The following is a 16,247-nucleotide window of genomic DNA, read 5'->3' as shown; positions in this document are numbered from 1 at the left end:
TTCTGGCTCTATCTCTCTTTCTCTCTGTCTCTCTCAAAAAAATAAATAAAATCTTAAAAAAAAAACACACACACAAAACACCTTAAGGCCTGACACAAACCTATTATAGAAATTAAAATTAATGATGTCTAGATTTAAGGAATTATTGAAAGAAGCCAGGTATAATCAATCGGGAGCTTCTGAAGGGCAAAAAAGAGTTTATTAAGTGTCCAGGATAAAGGAAACCCGAATAAGTTCTGCCAGACAAGACAGTTTAATCCTTTTAGGGAAGATTAACACATTGGGCAATTAGCTTGGTGATGGATTTCTCTTGATTCTCTCAACAATCTTTCTGAGGCCAAATTTCCTATTTAGGAAAGAATGCACAGTGGACACAACAATTTTAGTCTATTTGGCAGTTTCACTAATATTGTTAATTAATAGATTTGACATTTGGTTTGTATTTATTACCATTCTATTTTTCAGATGAGAAAACTAGTAGATACCAGAGTCAAGATTTAGGAGATCTATTCTGGCTCCCAAAGGCTGGGGTTCTTCTACTGTGCTACAATGTCTCACAGTCAGTAGTGGCGAGTCTAATAAAATTTGAGTACAGAGATGAAATGGTTTTTGGACCTACTAAGATCCAAAATCTGTCTGAGATCCTGTCTACGTAATCACCTGGCCTCTTTCAACCATCTCTGTTAGTACTCCCTCTAACAGCAACAAGGAGCCCTAAATGTCTTCAACGGCAGCACTATTACCGTAACAAGTATATGGTCTGCAATGGGGATAATACTTAATTGTATAGATATCCACTGGTAAACATTTCAGCCAAGTCAACAGTGTCCCAGGAACTGAGGGAGGTGCTAGGGATACACAGATGTAGCAGTTTCCATCTTCAAAGAATTTAATAGGGGACAGTCAGAAGGTTACAAAACTGCAGTAAAGTACTGTAGATGCTACAAGAGAAATAGAGGCAGGTGCTGCAAAGGTGTGTGACCCTGACTAATGCCATCATGGACAAATCATCCCAAGGACCAGCCAATGACCTGGGACCTCCTGGAGCATGTTGCTCCCTCCCAACATTCTTGGGAATTTCCTTTTGTTTAACCACACCCTTAAGTACACCCTTAAGGCACAACATCCTTGACCTGCCCTGGAGACCTAGGACACACATCCATTAAACAGTCTCCTTTTGGGTGGCCCCTGAAGCACTCCCAACCCCCAGGGCAAGAAATGCCTCTTCAGGGAGATGGGGTTGCTAAGGTTTACTCATCTTGCTAGAGACAGCTCAGTGAGTAAGGTCCTTAACAAGCCATTTCATAACAAGGTGGGCTTGTTGGCTTTTTTCTTCAGTCTTGCGGGCAGTTTTAATTTGTGGAAGGCACCTTCAATTTTTTTTTGGCACCTTCAATTTTGAATGAGAAATTTAGCATATAGTTCTTTTAAACACAAAATGTGCATTGATAGAGAAATGCTTTTTTTCTTTCTATGTGGAATCCATTGCCTATTCTCTCATTTAAATTTCTAAGATCAAGACTTTTTCTTAAGATTTTATTAATTTACTCATGAGAGACACAGAGAGAGGCTGAGACACAGGCAGAGGGAGAAGCAGGCTTCCTGCAGGGAGCCTGATGCAGGACTTGATCCCAGGACCCTGAGATCACGACCTGAGCCAAAGGCAGATGCTCAACCATTGAGCCACCCAGGTGCCCCTAAGGTCAAGACTTTTGAACAAATGATGATAATACACATCTCTCAAGGCCACCTCTTTCCATGAAGCTATTACTGTACTTAACACATTACACCAACCTGTCTCCCTCACCTGGATGTAAAAACTCAAAAGGAAAAGAATCTATTCTGGCTTACCATGGAGAAATGCTTTGTTTGGCAGAAACTCAGCTGCCTGTTAAAGGTAAACAGGACACATGTAGGCAAGCTTGGGAAGGGTGGAGAGCGTAAAGAACCTCAAACTATCTTGATTTTCTTTTTAAATATTTTGTTTATTCATGAGAGACAAAGAGAGAGAGAGAGAGGCAGAGACACAGGCAGAGGGAGAAGCAGGCTCCATGCTGGAAGCCTGATGTGGGACTCCTGGGTCTCCAGGATCACGCGCTGGGCTGAAGGCAGCGCTTAAACTGCTGGGCCACAGGGGCTGCCCCTATCTTGATTTTTATGTTTGGATAGTCTGCAAATTTCTACCAAACAAAAGTCCTTGAATATTCGTGTCCATGAGTATATCATCTAAGTTCTTCATACTAACACAAGGCCTTTCTGGTGCAATCCCGTACCTTCAACACCTAGTAAGTAGAATACCTACCATATAGGTGTCTTTAAAGAGCATTTGGTTGCAGAAAAACTTACACAAGAGCAGAAAGAAGAACTTAAAGATCAAACTAACCAGAAACAAATGGCATTAAGGTAAATGTCTATATAAGACTCATTTGGATAAAGGCTCATTTCCCCTGACCTTTCTTTTTGTTTTTTGTTTTTTTAAAGATTTTATTTATTTATTCATGAGAGAGAGAGAGAGAGACAGAGAGAGAGGCAGAGACACAGGCAGAGGGAGAAACAGGCTCAATGCAGGGAGCCCAACGAGGGACTCCAGGATCACGCCCTGGGCGAAAGGTGGCGCCAAACCGCTGAGCCACCCAGGGGTCCCAGGCATCCCCTGACCTTTCTAATTAAATATTTGCAGACAGACCCCACCCAGCAGCAGTGTTACAAACCAGTGAAGTATAAAAGGCTACCTAAATCCAACATTCTAAACTAAGTATTTCCTTAGTTCCTTAGCTCCTGCCCCCTAACAGGCCTAGGTTTTCACCTAGAAAATGAAAACAATTCATATGTAGAGGAAATTCAGGCAAAAACAGCTATAACACAGGGAATGTAAGAAAGGAGCTGAAGTAAGGAAGCGAAGCAAAGCAGCAGCTCAGTATTTAGGTGACTGATGCAAAATCTGGCTCTTATGGTAGCTCCATAAATTAGAGGACCAATTCCTCTTCACATGGGAAATCAGGCTCCTTTGCCGCTTTGAAAACTCAACTGTCCTTCAGGGCAGAGTACTAGGCCTGGCTCTTCAATCAAGCTTTTGTCTAAATTAATTTGGAAAAGGGACACTTGGGTGGCTCAGCGGTTGAGCATCTGCCTTCAGCTCAGGTCGTTATCCCGTGGTCCCAAGATCAAGTCCCACATTGGACTCCCTGCATGGAGCCTGCTTCTCCCTCTGCTTCTGCCTGTTTCTCTGCCTCTGCCTGTGTCGCTCGTGAATAGATAAATAAAATAAAATAAATAAACTAAAATAAATAAATAAAATTATTTGGAAAAGATAACTGTTGAATAACACACTATATGGTTAAATCCCATCATTTCTAAGTACATTCCATGAAAAGCTAATGCTTTTATAAATAATATTTAAAAGCAATAATCCGGGATCCCTGGGTGGCGCAGTGGTTTAGCGCCTGCCTTTGGCCCAGGGCGCGATCCTGGAGACCCGGGATCGAATCCCACGTCGGGCTCCTGGTGCATGGAGTCTGCTTCTCCCTCTGCCTATGTCTCTGCCTCTCTCTCTCTCTCTCTCTCTCTCTCTCTGTGACTATCATAAATAAATAAAAATTAGACAAAAATAAAAGCAATCATCCTATAAGAAGAAAAAATAAATACATATAAAGCAAAAAATACTAAATATACACTTGATAATTTAAGCAGCACAAATTTTTTTTTTAAGTTTTTAACTCCAGTTAACTAACATATAGTTTCAGGTGTACAATCAAGTGTACAATATAGTAATGCAACACTTCCATACATCATCCTGTGCTCATCAGGACAAGCACACTCCTTAATCCCCATGACCTGTTTCACCCATCCCCTCACTGTCCTCCCCTCTGGTAAGCATCAGTTTGTTCCCTATAATTAGGAGTCTGTGTAATGGTTTGTCTTTTTCCTTTGCTTGCTTCTTTTCTTTTCTAAGATTTTATTTATTTGAAAGAGAGAGCAGGAGCTGGAGGGAGGGAGAAGCAGACTCCCTGCTGAGCAAGGAGCCTGATGCAAGGCTGGATCCCAGGACACCTGGGATCACAATCTGAGCCAAAAGTAGCCACTTAATCAACTGAGCCACCCAGATGCCCATTTATTTTTTCAATTCTTAAATGAATGAAATCACATGGTATTCATCTTTCTCTGACTTATTTCACTTAGAATAATATTCTCTAGCTCCATCCATGTCGCTGCAAATGGTAAGATTTCATTGTTTTGTGGCTGAATTAATATTCTAGTGTATGTATATACCACTTCTTCTTCTTTTTTTTTTTTTAAGATTTATTTATTCATGAGAGAGACAAAGGCAGAGACCCAGGCAGAGGGAGAAGCAAATTTTGGGATCATAACCTGAGTTGAAGGCAGATGCCCAAACGCTGAGCCACCGAGGCATCCCTGTACCACTTCCTCTTTATCTATTCATCAATTGATGGACATCTTGGTTGCTTACATATTCTTGGCTACTGTAAATAATGCTGCTATAAACACTGGGGTACAGGTATCCCTTTGAATTAGTGTTCTTGTATTCCTTGGGTAAATACTCAGAAGTTCGATTGCTGGATCATCAATAGTTCTTTTTTTAACTTTTGATGACCCTCCATACTGTTCTCCACAGTGGCTGCACCAGTTGCATTCCTAACAACAGTGCATGAGTATTTCTTTTTCTCCACATACTGGCCAACAACCATTGTTTCTTGTGTTGTTGATTTTAGCCATTCTGAAGGTGTGTAAGCAGCATTATAATTTCTAGCAGAATTTGTAAGGATTAAATTTTAAATATATGCTATCCCACAAATTAATAATCCCATTAAATGCATTTTTCAGATTTCATCAAGAATTTATACCAAACTGCTTCAAATTTTCATTTAGATAAAAAAAATCAAATATATGCAGTCCCAGAAAAAAACAGTAAAGCACGAAATCAAAATTATAGGAGCTTAATGTTGGCTGAACACTTATTCTCACTTTGCATGTGAGGAACTCTGCTGGAGAAACACTCTTGGCATATTCTCCTATTCTCTCATTCTCTTCCTCAGGGAAGATTTTCTAATGTGTTATTTCAAGAGCAGGTACTAGACATGCATGGATCATCCCCTCCCTCTCTCCCTCCTAACGGCTTGCCTACAGGAAGTACACATTCTGTTGTGTTCCTATATTTGAGTCTAAAAGAAATGAGAAATGCTCACTCAGAAATGAGCATCTGGCAACATAAAGTTGGCTGATAACCTTGAAAAGAGAATTTTTAGTGGTACAGTGGGAGAAAGAATCCTGATCACCATGGGTTAAAGAGTGACTGGGAGATAAAGATGTGCAGACACAAAGTACAAACACTTTGCTGTGCCAAGTAAAAGAATGGGGCTGGATGGGGTATAGACATCTAAGGAGTTATTTTATGTTAGGATACCAATGGAAATGATTGGTGGAAAAGAATATTAAAAGTACGAAAGACAGAAAAATGACCAGAGGAGTGGGAACACCTGTAGCAGTAAAGTCCTTAAGGAGGAATGGAATGGAAGAAATCCGTATTTAAGTGGAGAAGTTGCACTTTCTTTTTTAAAAGATATTATTTCAGACGCCTGGGTGGCTCAGTGGTTGGGCATCTGCCTTCAGCTCAGGGCCTGATCAGGGAGTCCCAGGATTGAGTCCTGCATTGGGCTCCCTGCATGGAGGCTGCTTTTCCCTCTGCCTGTCTCTGCCTCTCTCTCTGTCGCTTGTGAATAAATAAATAAATAAAAGATTTATTTGAGAAGGAGACTGTGTGTGCACTGAGGCACACATGCTGCATGCTGTAGGGAGGAGCAGGAGAGGGAAGGGGAAAGAATCTCAAGCAGATTCCCAATTGTGCATGGAGATTGGTGAGGGTGGGGGGTGTGGGGCAGTTCATTCTTAGGACCCTGACATCATGAAGTGAGCCAAAACCAAGAGTCAGATGCTTAACCAACCGATCCATTCATGCACCTCAAAGTACTCTGAAGTTGCTTCTAAGAAGACAGATCACATTCTATGCCATAAAACAAACCTCAACAAATTTAAAAGAACTGAAATCATATAAAGTATGTTCTTTAACAATGATGGGCACAGACTACAAATCAGTAACAGAAAGACAAGAAAAATTAAGGGAGTTTCTGTGAAATTTTTTGTTTTCTCAATGACACATGAAGCAAGGTTGAACAAGGGGAGAGGGAAGAGAAAGACACGAAATTTATCCACTAAATAAACAATTACTGAGTGCCTACTATGGGCTAAATATTGTTCTAAACACTGGAGTAAAGGAGTAAACTCAACAGACAGCAAAAAGTCTGCTCTATGACCCTTAAATCAACATAAAATGTCAGGTGTGCTAAGTGTTAAGAAGAATAAACAGGGTAGGCGATCCCTAGGTGGCTCAGCGGTTTTGCGCCTGCCTTTGGCCCAGGGCACGATCCTGGAGTCCCGGGATCGAGTCCCGCATCAGGCTCCCGGCATGGAGCCTGTTTCTCCCTCTGCCTGTGTCTCTGCCTCTCTCTCTCTCTCTCTCTCTATCATAAATAAGTAAGTAAATAAATAAATAAATAAAATAAAAAAGAATAAACAGGGTAAAAAATAAAGATTAACAGTAGAAAAGGTAAAAAATTGGTTATTTTATTATAAATTGTAGTCAAATGCGGATCTTTAAATCAAGGGATTATTATTAAGTTTTCCACTCGCTACCTGGTCTACCATAATTCCATCTCTAGAATCTGTTAAAATATTTTTTTGCAACTTTAATTTCTTAGAAGACCCTGTATAAAATGTCTTTTCCCTAATACTCACAAAATGTGGGAGTGATTTGCTGTTTTTTAAAGTTGTAATTCTAGTGAATTAAAATTTTAAAGTAGTTTACTTCAGTTTCTTGGGCTAGCTTGTGACTTCAAGTATCTTCCTCAACATGATGCCTCAAAGTAGAACCCATAAGGTACTGCAGTAATGTGCAAAGGAAGAAAACTGTGTCCAAACGAATTAAGTGCTAGCCATCAAGTATCCAAGAACTCTTAAAGGAAGAGAGATTCACTTAGCTGGTTTTCTTAACAAAAAGGAAAAAGAATAAAGTAGCACCTATGGCCCAGTGCCTTATCCTCCCCTTCACCCCTCTGTCCTGGTAATATGAGCCAGGCAATCGGCTTAGAGTCTCCATGCAGACCTGGCAGGTCAAGGATGTGTCGTTAAATTCTTTGTTCAATGACTGGGCTGTGCTGGGCTCCCATTTTTAAGATACTAGGCTTGTTTGTTTGTTTTAAAGATTTTATTTATTTATTCACGAGAGAGGCAGAGACACAGGCAGAGGGAGCAGCAGGCTCCACGCAGGAAGCCCAATGTGGGACTCAATCCCGGAACTCCAGGATCACGCCCTGGGATGAAGGCAGGCGCCAAACCGCTGAGCCACCCAGGGATCCCTGATACTAGGCTTGTTTTGACTGCAAAAGTCATCTGGGTTTAACCTTGGTTTCAAATAATCATTTAAATAAGTAAAGCTTTAACTGCAGTGGCTCTAAACTATGGCCAGCAGGTCAAATCCGAAAGTTTAAAAGTAAGTTTTATTGAACACAGCCATACTAACTTGTTCACCTCCCTATGGATGCCTTCACATTAGCACTGCAGGACTGAGTAGTTCTGACAGAGACCCTTAGCCTGCAAAGCCTAAATACCCCCTGGCCCTTCACAGGAAGAGTCTGTTGACTCCTCTCAAGAATACTGCTTCTCTCCCCAACCTGGATAAGAGATCCTTCCTAATCCACCTCTACCTATTTCTCAGGTCTCCCTGCCCAACCCCACTCTCCCTCACTAGCTCTGTTCCAACTACAGATCTACCTGCAGTTCCCCTATATAAGTCCTCTGCTCTTGAGGCAGAACCCACATTAAATGCTACTCTCTGCTTTGACTGCCACCCCCTCCTTACCTAACATATTTCACAAGGTTCTTAAGACTTCAGTCATTGCCTCCTCCTAACTAGCTTGTGATACCTGCCCTTCTAGACAGCATGCTCTACCACACAGGCTGCAGTTCTTTAAAGTCACCCTCCCTTCCTAGTTTGATGGCAGAAGTTGTTGCTTTTGCTTCTTACTCCAAGTTCCTTAACCAGTGGTTGACACATAGTAAGCACTTGACACTTCTTGGTTCAATTCCTGAATAAATTCTTGCAGGACGTCAAAGACCTGGCATGGTTTGGGAGGAATTTAAGCTGGAAATGCAAACGGGGCCGGCCAGGGCTTGATGCCATAAGCAGAGACACAGGAACTAGAGGGCGAAGGGGAGGCAACCTACTCAAGTACCTCCTGTCCTGGATAACGGCTATAAATTCTCCAACTGGCAATCCCCCCCTTTTCCTCGGTTCTGTTGGGGGTTTACTATTTCTAACAGCAGTTAACATGTGACAGCTCTGGATCCCTTGCAAGCAGAGATGAGGAATGGCACACCCATCCGTGTGCGCCGCAGATCAGGAATAGCACATCTATTCGTGCGCACAGCAGGAGATGAGGAATGGCACGCCTATCCATGCGCGCAGTGGGATGGGAGAGGAGGAACTGTACATCTATCCGTGCGCGCAGCGAGAGATGAGGAATGGCACACCTAACCTATCCATGCACAGTGGGATGGGAGACGAGGATGGCACACCTATCCGTGTGCGCAGTGGGATGGGAGATGAGGAACTGTACATCTATCCGTGCGCGCCAGCGAGAGATGAGGAATGGCACACCTAACCTATCCGTGCGCAGTGGGATGGGAGAGGAGGAATGGCACACCTATCCGTGCGCGCAGTGGGATGGGAGATGAGGAACTGTACATCTATCCGTGCGCGCAGCGAGAGATGAGGAATGGCACACCTAACCTATCCGTGCGCAGTGGGATGGGAGACGAGGATGGCACACCTATCCGTGTGCGCAGTGGGATGGGAGAGAATGACCATCGCCTGCGCGCAGCGAGAGATGAGGAATGGCACACCTAACCTATCCGTGCGCAGTGGGATGGGAGACGAGGATGGCACACCTATCCGTGTGCGCAGTGGGATGGGAGAGGAGGAACTGTACATCTATCCGTGCGCGCAGCGAGAGATGAGGAATGGCACACCTAACCTATCCGTGCGCAGTGGGATGGGAGACGAGGATGGCACACCTATCCGTGTGCGCAGTGGGATGGGAGATGAGGAACTGTACATCTATCCGTGCGCGCAGCGAGAGATGAGGAATGGCACACCTAACCTATCCGTGCGCGCAGCTGGAGTGCCCATCTCCGCCTCGGAGCGCGCTCGTCAGCCCTCCCACCTCAGGGACTTCCGGTCTTGGGAGCCCGCCCCGGGGAGCAAAGGTAGGGGGGCGGCCGGAGGGGAGGCTAGAGTCCCGCCCCGCTCGCCTTCCCTCCGCCGAGGGCGCCGCGCGCTCCCGGCCAGGGCGCCCCGCCGCCCTCCCCCGCCCTCCCACCGCCCCGTTCTCATCTCCCTCGCTTCCGTCCCGGCAGCTCTCACCTCCGTCCCAGACTCGGCCCTGTGGAAGTCACTACACATCGCCCCGAAGGCTGGGCGCAGCAAGCACTCAACTTTCCCGCCACCAGCGCCATTTACCGTGACAGACGCGCTGACCCGCCGACCCGGAAGGGAGCATGCGCACTGCGCCCTTCCTCAGCCAGGGAGGCAGCGGGCATGCGCAGCAGGGCTGACGGGCTTCCCTCGCTCAGGTGACGTCAGACCCCGTCTCCTAGGAGACCCGGAGACCGCTGGTTATTTTTTTTGTCTTCTCTCACAAACTACGATTCGTTTTTGTTAGGTAAGACTAGCATTATGGACCTTTTTTTTTTTTTTTTTTTAATTATAAACAAAGCAGTTACTGAGCACGTAGGGATTTTTGTCCAGTTGTGGGTTAAAAGTCTGTGGCTGGCTGTACATAGGATTCATGGTGAATTCTGAAAACAGAGTAAGTTTGCAAGAATCTATGTAATTAAGAAATAAGTATTATAGTAATAGTAATTACAGTTAACACTAAGAGTGGTTAGTATGTGTCCTTAGTGCTTTGCATATAATAACTTAATCCCACAGTCCTATGAAGTAGATACTATTATCCCCATTTTACAGATGAGGAAACCGAGGCACAACCGTGGCGCACGTTACTCTGATGACCATAGTGTAGTGAATCAGCGCATTAGTGAGAAATAGGAAAGAGCATGAATACAAACAGTTCTTCAAAGAAACATGGTTGTGAGGGAAGGAGATAACTTAGTAACAAGAAAAATCAAGGAAGAGTCTTTTAAGAAGGCAAAGCCTAGGGCATTTTAAATGCGGGCAGGAAAGAACTAGGAAACCTACTGGTTAGAGAAAGAGGAAGACTACTTGATGGAGTCAGGACCTAGAGAAGATGGAGGGTGTAGGTGTAAAAATTAGCTTTAGATGGAGCACCTGGGTGGCTCAGTGGTTGAGCGTCTGCCTTCGGCCCAGGGTGTGATCCTGGAGTCCCTGGATCGAGTCCTGCATTGGGCTCCCTGCATGGAGCCTGCTTCTCCCTCTGCCCGTGTCTCTGCCTCTCTCTCCGTGTGTCTCTCATGAATAAATAAATAAAATTTTTAAAAAATCAGATTATTGGTTGCCTAGTGTTGGAGGGTATGGGGGAGTGTTGGTGAATAATGGCTAATGAGTACTGGGTTTCTTTTTGAAATAATGAAAATGTTCTAAAATTGATGGTATAATGAAGGCACAACTATTGAATAAGCTAAGAGCCATTGAACTATACACTTTAATAGGTAAACTGTATGCATGTGAGTTTTTCAGGAAAGCTGTTGAAGAAGACTATGAGATTAAGACTTTTAGAGAAGTGGATGTTGGGAATGGACTAGGACAACATTATCTTCTTTATTTACAAACTTACTATTTTAAGTATTTTATTTATTTATACATGAGAGACACTCAGAGAGGCAGAGACATAGGCAGAGGGAGAAGCAGGCTCCCAACGGTGAGCCTGATGAGGGACTTGATCTCAAGACCCTGGGATCACGACCCAAGCCAACTCAACCACTGAGCCACCCAGGTCCCCCAATGTTTTATTATTTTTACAGATAATTAATTACACAGACCTCAGTTCATTCCAGAAGGAATTTTTATTTCTCAGAGACTGCTTTTTTACCCATCTGTATATCTCTTTTGGGTCTTAGAGAATAGGATTTCCAATGCCCTCTCTTATTTTCCTTTTCATTTATATTTATAGACATATATTAAAAGAGTTGTTATAATAAAAATCTGTTATGTAGGTGAAGATGGAAATAGTAGATAGAATTCTCTCACCTTTTTAGGTTAAAAAAAAAAAAGTCAAAGGAAATTCCAAGAAAACTATCCAGACTGAATTTGAATAATCATTTTTGGGCAGCAGCTCTCAGAATTTTGGGGCTCAGGAACACTTTGTACTCTTAAAAATTATTAAGGATCCCAAAAAAACTTATATTTATATGTGATATATCTAATGGTAATTGCTGTACTATAAGTTGAGAAAATTAAATATATATATTTATTTATTTAACCTGTTACATGTCAACATATTTTATGTAATATATATATTTTTAAGATTTTATTTATTTATTCATGAGAGAGAGGCAGAGTCACAGGCAGAGGGAGAAGCAGGCTCCATGCAGGAAGCCCAATGTGGGACTCAGTCCCAGGACCTGAGATCATGCCCTGAGCCAAAGGCAAATGCTCAACCACTGAGCCACCCAGGTGTCCCCAACACATTTTATTTAAAAAAGTATTTTGTTAAATCAAAAATTAGTGAGAGGCACCCAGCTAGCTCAGTTGGTAGAGCATGGAACCCTTGGTCTCGGGGTTGTGAGTTTGAGCCCCATGCTGGGTGTTGAGATTATTTAACAAAAATAAAATCTTTAAAAATTAAATTAAATTAAAAATTGGAGAAAAGAATAGCATCATTTTACATTTTTTGCAAATCTCTTTAATGGTTAATCAGATGACAGCTAGAATCTCCTATCTGCTTCTGAAGTCAGTCTGTTGTGATGTCAGCACAGTGCAAATGCCAACACAAAGAGAAAGGAAGATAACATCTTAGTATTTTTATGAACACAGTGTTGATCTCATGAACCCCTGAAATGTCCTGGCGATTGCAGGAGCCTCAGATCATAGCACAATGACCACTGGTTTAGGGCTAAAATTCCTTATAATGGTTGCTTTGACTAGGTTTCCCATTTCATTTTAACGGAATCATTATTTAATAATTACATTTCAAAATATGTGCACAGATGCCTAGGAATATGTACAAAAATTATGTAACAAAGCACGTGCCTCACAACTAAACATTTACTTTTGTTCTATGAAAATATAGAAACCAGGGTCACCTGGATGGTTCAGTTGGTAAAGCATCCAACTCTTGACTTCAGCTCTGGTCATGATCTCAGGGCTGTGGGCTTGAGCTCCATGTCAGGCTCTGAGCTTGTCCCTTTCCCTCTGCTCCTCCTTCTACTCTCTCTCTCTCTCTCCCCCCGTGTCTCTAAAATAAATAAATAAATAAAATCTTTTTTTTAAAAAAGCCATTTTAATTACAGAAGAGGAGTGGCTAACAGAAAAAGGAAATCCCTCACAATGACATGATAGTCTTACAGTTGATGACTTTAAATGCAGAGCCCATTGCCCTTCTACTCAACTTTAGGTATATTTTCGGTAATCACGATTGCTGAAAAGCCCAGAAGGAAGCTAGAATGTGTCACTAATGGTTGTGAAGCTTTGTGTGAGGAAGTGAGAGAAGGCAGGAGGGGAACAGGTTTAAGTCCAGGCCAGAGTCAGTAATACAGGAGCAAGAACTGAGGTAGTACTGGTCTCAGTAATTCTGGGGGTGATGATACAACAGGTCTAAACAAACCCATATTGCTGCAACAGTTGGTATGGCCACGTACAGAGCCTGGGTACCAAACAAAATGAACTTTGAATAGATGGATCTGGAAAATGATCTTATAAACACCACTGAAAATCAGGGAAATAAAACTTAGGGTATGAGCCAGGAAATAAAAGGCTACACTCTGTTTTCACATATATTAAAAAACCACATATATTAAAGAACCACGTATATTGAAACACAGAGGCGAACTGGCGCTGTCTTCAGAACATGTCCCCCTACTGTGGAGGCACCAGTGGGGAAGATGGCGGGAAGCATTCGGGAAAGTAGGGACGGAGGAAGGGTGCTGGAGGTTGGTCGGAGGGCAAGGAGACCACAAACCACCAGACCACACAGAAAAAATGAGTCATGTTTTCCTAAAATGAAATGCAAAACCAGCACAGGAAAAAGAAAGAGGATTGAACCGTCTGCTCACTGATAGAAGCCTCATTCTGTTGAAAGCAGAGCCTCAGATACATCCTTTCCCTCCTTTGTTGGAGATTAAAGTGCTCAGATTTAAATGTTAGATGACAGGAACCTCTATATAGAACTTAACTCTGACCACATGGAAAGGCAGCAATGGAAAGTGACTGTATTTTAGAGGAAACATGGGTCTAGTCAGATAGGTCCCAGACTTAAGAATAGTAGAATTCCAGTGGAGGGGGGGAAAAAAGCTATAACCTGTGGGTAGACAATGGAAAAGTGAATAGGGCCAAAGGAAGATGGCTCTAAAAATGAGTCAGTCTCTTATAGAGTGGAATTATCATTAATATATATTTTTATTTTTTATTTATTTAAAAGAGAGCACACAAGTGAGGTAGCATGAGTAGGGGGAGGGGCAGAGTGAGAAGCAGCAGGTAGCCCTCCCCCCAGCAGGTAGCCTAATGTGGAGCTTGATCCCAGGACCCTGGGATCATGACCCGAGCCAAAGACAGATGCTTAATTGACTGAGCCACCCAGGCACCCCTGATATATTTTGATTAAATCAAGCATTTAATAGTTTATGAATAACATAGAAAAGTAAAAGCGGACAGATAGAATGTTCACTACTGTGAAACCTCTATTTCTAAAAGGTTTAGAAGAGTACAGCCGATACCCTCGAACCTATCAATTCCCCTCCAAGAAGCCATCCCTTGGAAATATGAGCCCAAGTACATAAAGAAATATGTGCCAGGTAAGTGCTGAAGCTTTGCTTGTAAAATCATACCAATGTCTATAAATAGGTGATTGATTTAATAATTATGGTATTTCACATCAGGGATTATTTCATAGCACTCAGAGAAGAAGGGAGCTGTATATATGGAAACGGAAAAGATTGGGAGCATAATACTGTTGGGGTGAAAAGCAAGAGGCAGAGCTGGGTGTGGTCAGAGGCTGTGAGCACCAGGGGAGAGCCCAGCACCACCAAAGACAGAGAGGCTGGAAGAAAACCAAAGACAAAAGAAACAGGAGACAAGTGTTAATATTGGCTTATCACGTGTAACAAATATACCACAGATGGTAATCATTGCTGAAACAGGGTGTCAGGTACCTGGGTACATGGGTCCAGGTACATTTTGTTCTATCTTATCAATTTTCCTATAAATGTAACAGTATTTGTAAAAACTAAAGCCTAGTTAAAAATGTATGTGTACAAGGATGAGAATTTTATAGATGAAAAGATGCTTTTTGAAGTAGCAATTTAGTATATCTTATCACTTCCATATTAAAACAAAAATGAGGGGTAAAGTGTGAGAAATATCACAATATATTTATAGTTACATTAGAAAATCCTAGTAAGTCATGGTAAAAGACTGCAACGTTTCATATAAATTACATATTGCTTATAATTTATAAATTGATTTTTAACTCCTGGTAGCAAAGGAGAATTCTTTGCCTTGTTTTAGATAAAGTAAAGCTAAACTGAGAAGCTCATTTTTACCCACTGTAGACTCAAAACTATTTTGTTCCTGCTGCTCTCCCAAAGCCTCCTGTCAAGCTCGAATATATAACTTTTCTTCATTTTTGATCTCAGCATTTGTAAGGGATAAATAATTGATTAGCACAGGAATTCTGGGACTATATTCAGCTTATGCTCAGCACTAAGCTATTTCTAAATGTCCTTAGGCCTCACCCAATATGTGCATCACAAAGATGTCAGTTGAAACTGGGAAGTGCAGTGACAGTATGGATTAGAGTCATGAAATGTGAAGTGCAGCCAGAGGAATAGTTGACATCAGTTTCACTGCTCCTTAAACGCTGTACTTGGCTACAAAAAAAAATTCCCCTCGGTGTCTCTCCAGTAAAACTATAACCTCTTTGAGGGTAGAATCTTCCCTTCCAATTTTAACAAAATCTGTTGAAAACAGAAACTTCAAAATGCGTTGAAGAAAAAGTATCATTTATACGTTTTTAAATTTATTATAACACAACATGAGATCTACTCTCAACAAATGTTTAAATGTATGATGTTGTACAGCAGAGCTCAGGAATCTATCCATCTTGCATAACTGACACTTTAGGCCCTTGATTAAAAGCTGCCCATTTCCCAATCCCTGTAGCCACTAGAAACCAATGTTCTACTCTCTGACTCTATGAGTTTTTTATTTTATTTTATTTTATTTTATTTTATTTTATTTTATTTTATTTTATTTTATTTCATTTCATTTCATTTTATAGAAGGAGTAAGGGGAGGCACAGAGGAAGAGAATCTCAAGCAGACTCCCCACTGAGTGCTAAACTGAAGTAGAGCTTAATTTCTTGACTCTGAAATCATGACCTGAGCTGAAATCAAGAGTCAGATGCTTAACTGAGCCACCCAGGTGCCCCTAAAAATAAAATCTTTTTTTTTTCTTAAATAAAATCTTAAAAAAATTCCATTGTATGTACATGCCATGTTTTCTTTACTCATCTACCAACAGGCATTGAGATTATTTCTACATCTTGACTACTGTGAATAATACTACTGTGAGCATTGGAGGGCTAATAACTCTTTGAAATCCTGATTTAAATTCTTTGTATAGGGATCCCTGGGTGGCGCAACGGTTTGGGGCCTGCCTTTGGCCCAGGGCACGATCCTGGAGACCCGGGATCGAATCCCATGTTGGGTTCCTGGTGCATGGAGCCTGCTTCTCCCTCTGCCTGAGTCTCTGCCTCTCTCTCTCTTTCTCTCTGTGACTATCATAAATAAATAAAAATAATTTAAAAATAATAATTAAAAGAATAAAATAAATTCTTTGTATAAATACCTGGGAGTGGGATTGCTAGATTAGATGGTAGTTCCATTTTTCATTTTTTGAGGACTCTCCATACTGTTTTCCAGAGTGGCAGCACTATTTTGCATTCCCACCAGCAGAGTAGAAGAGTTCCCTTTCTCCACAT

At 41.9% G+C, this 16,247-nt stretch overlaps 1 protein-coding gene and 1 long non-coding RNA gene across 2 annotated transcripts in view; one reads left to right on the top strand and one right to left on the bottom strand.

The window, feature by feature from the left end:
• Positions 1–9,618, bottom strand: part of XRCC2 (X-ray repair cross complementing 2) — a 26,068-nt gene extending 16,450 nt beyond the window's left edge. Inside the window, exon 1 of the mRNA XM_041753077.1 lies at positions 9,497–9,618. Within this exon, the coding sequence (XP_041609011.1) occupies positions 9,497–9,535 (39 nt within the window). The 5' untranslated portion in view covers positions 9,536–9,618. The remainder of the gene's footprint in view (positions 1–9,496) is intronic.
• Positions 9,613–16,247, top strand: LOC121489756. The gene is made up of 3 exons (XR_005987415.1): positions 9,613–9,794; positions 13,961–14,061; positions 16,189–16,247. It is a non-coding gene; the product is annotated as an uncharacterized LOC121489756 (long non-coding RNA).

The sequence above is a fragment of the Vulpes lagopus genome, chromosome 4 (assembly GCF_018345385.1).
Source record: "Vulpes lagopus strain Blue_001 chromosome 4, ASM1834538v1, whole genome shotgun sequence".
Taxonomy (NCBI): domain Eukaryota; kingdom Metazoa; phylum Chordata; class Mammalia; order Carnivora; family Canidae; genus Vulpes; species Vulpes lagopus.
The sequence above is the reverse complement of the archived record's forward strand: the minus strand, read 5'-3'. Positions and strand labels throughout refer to the sequence as shown.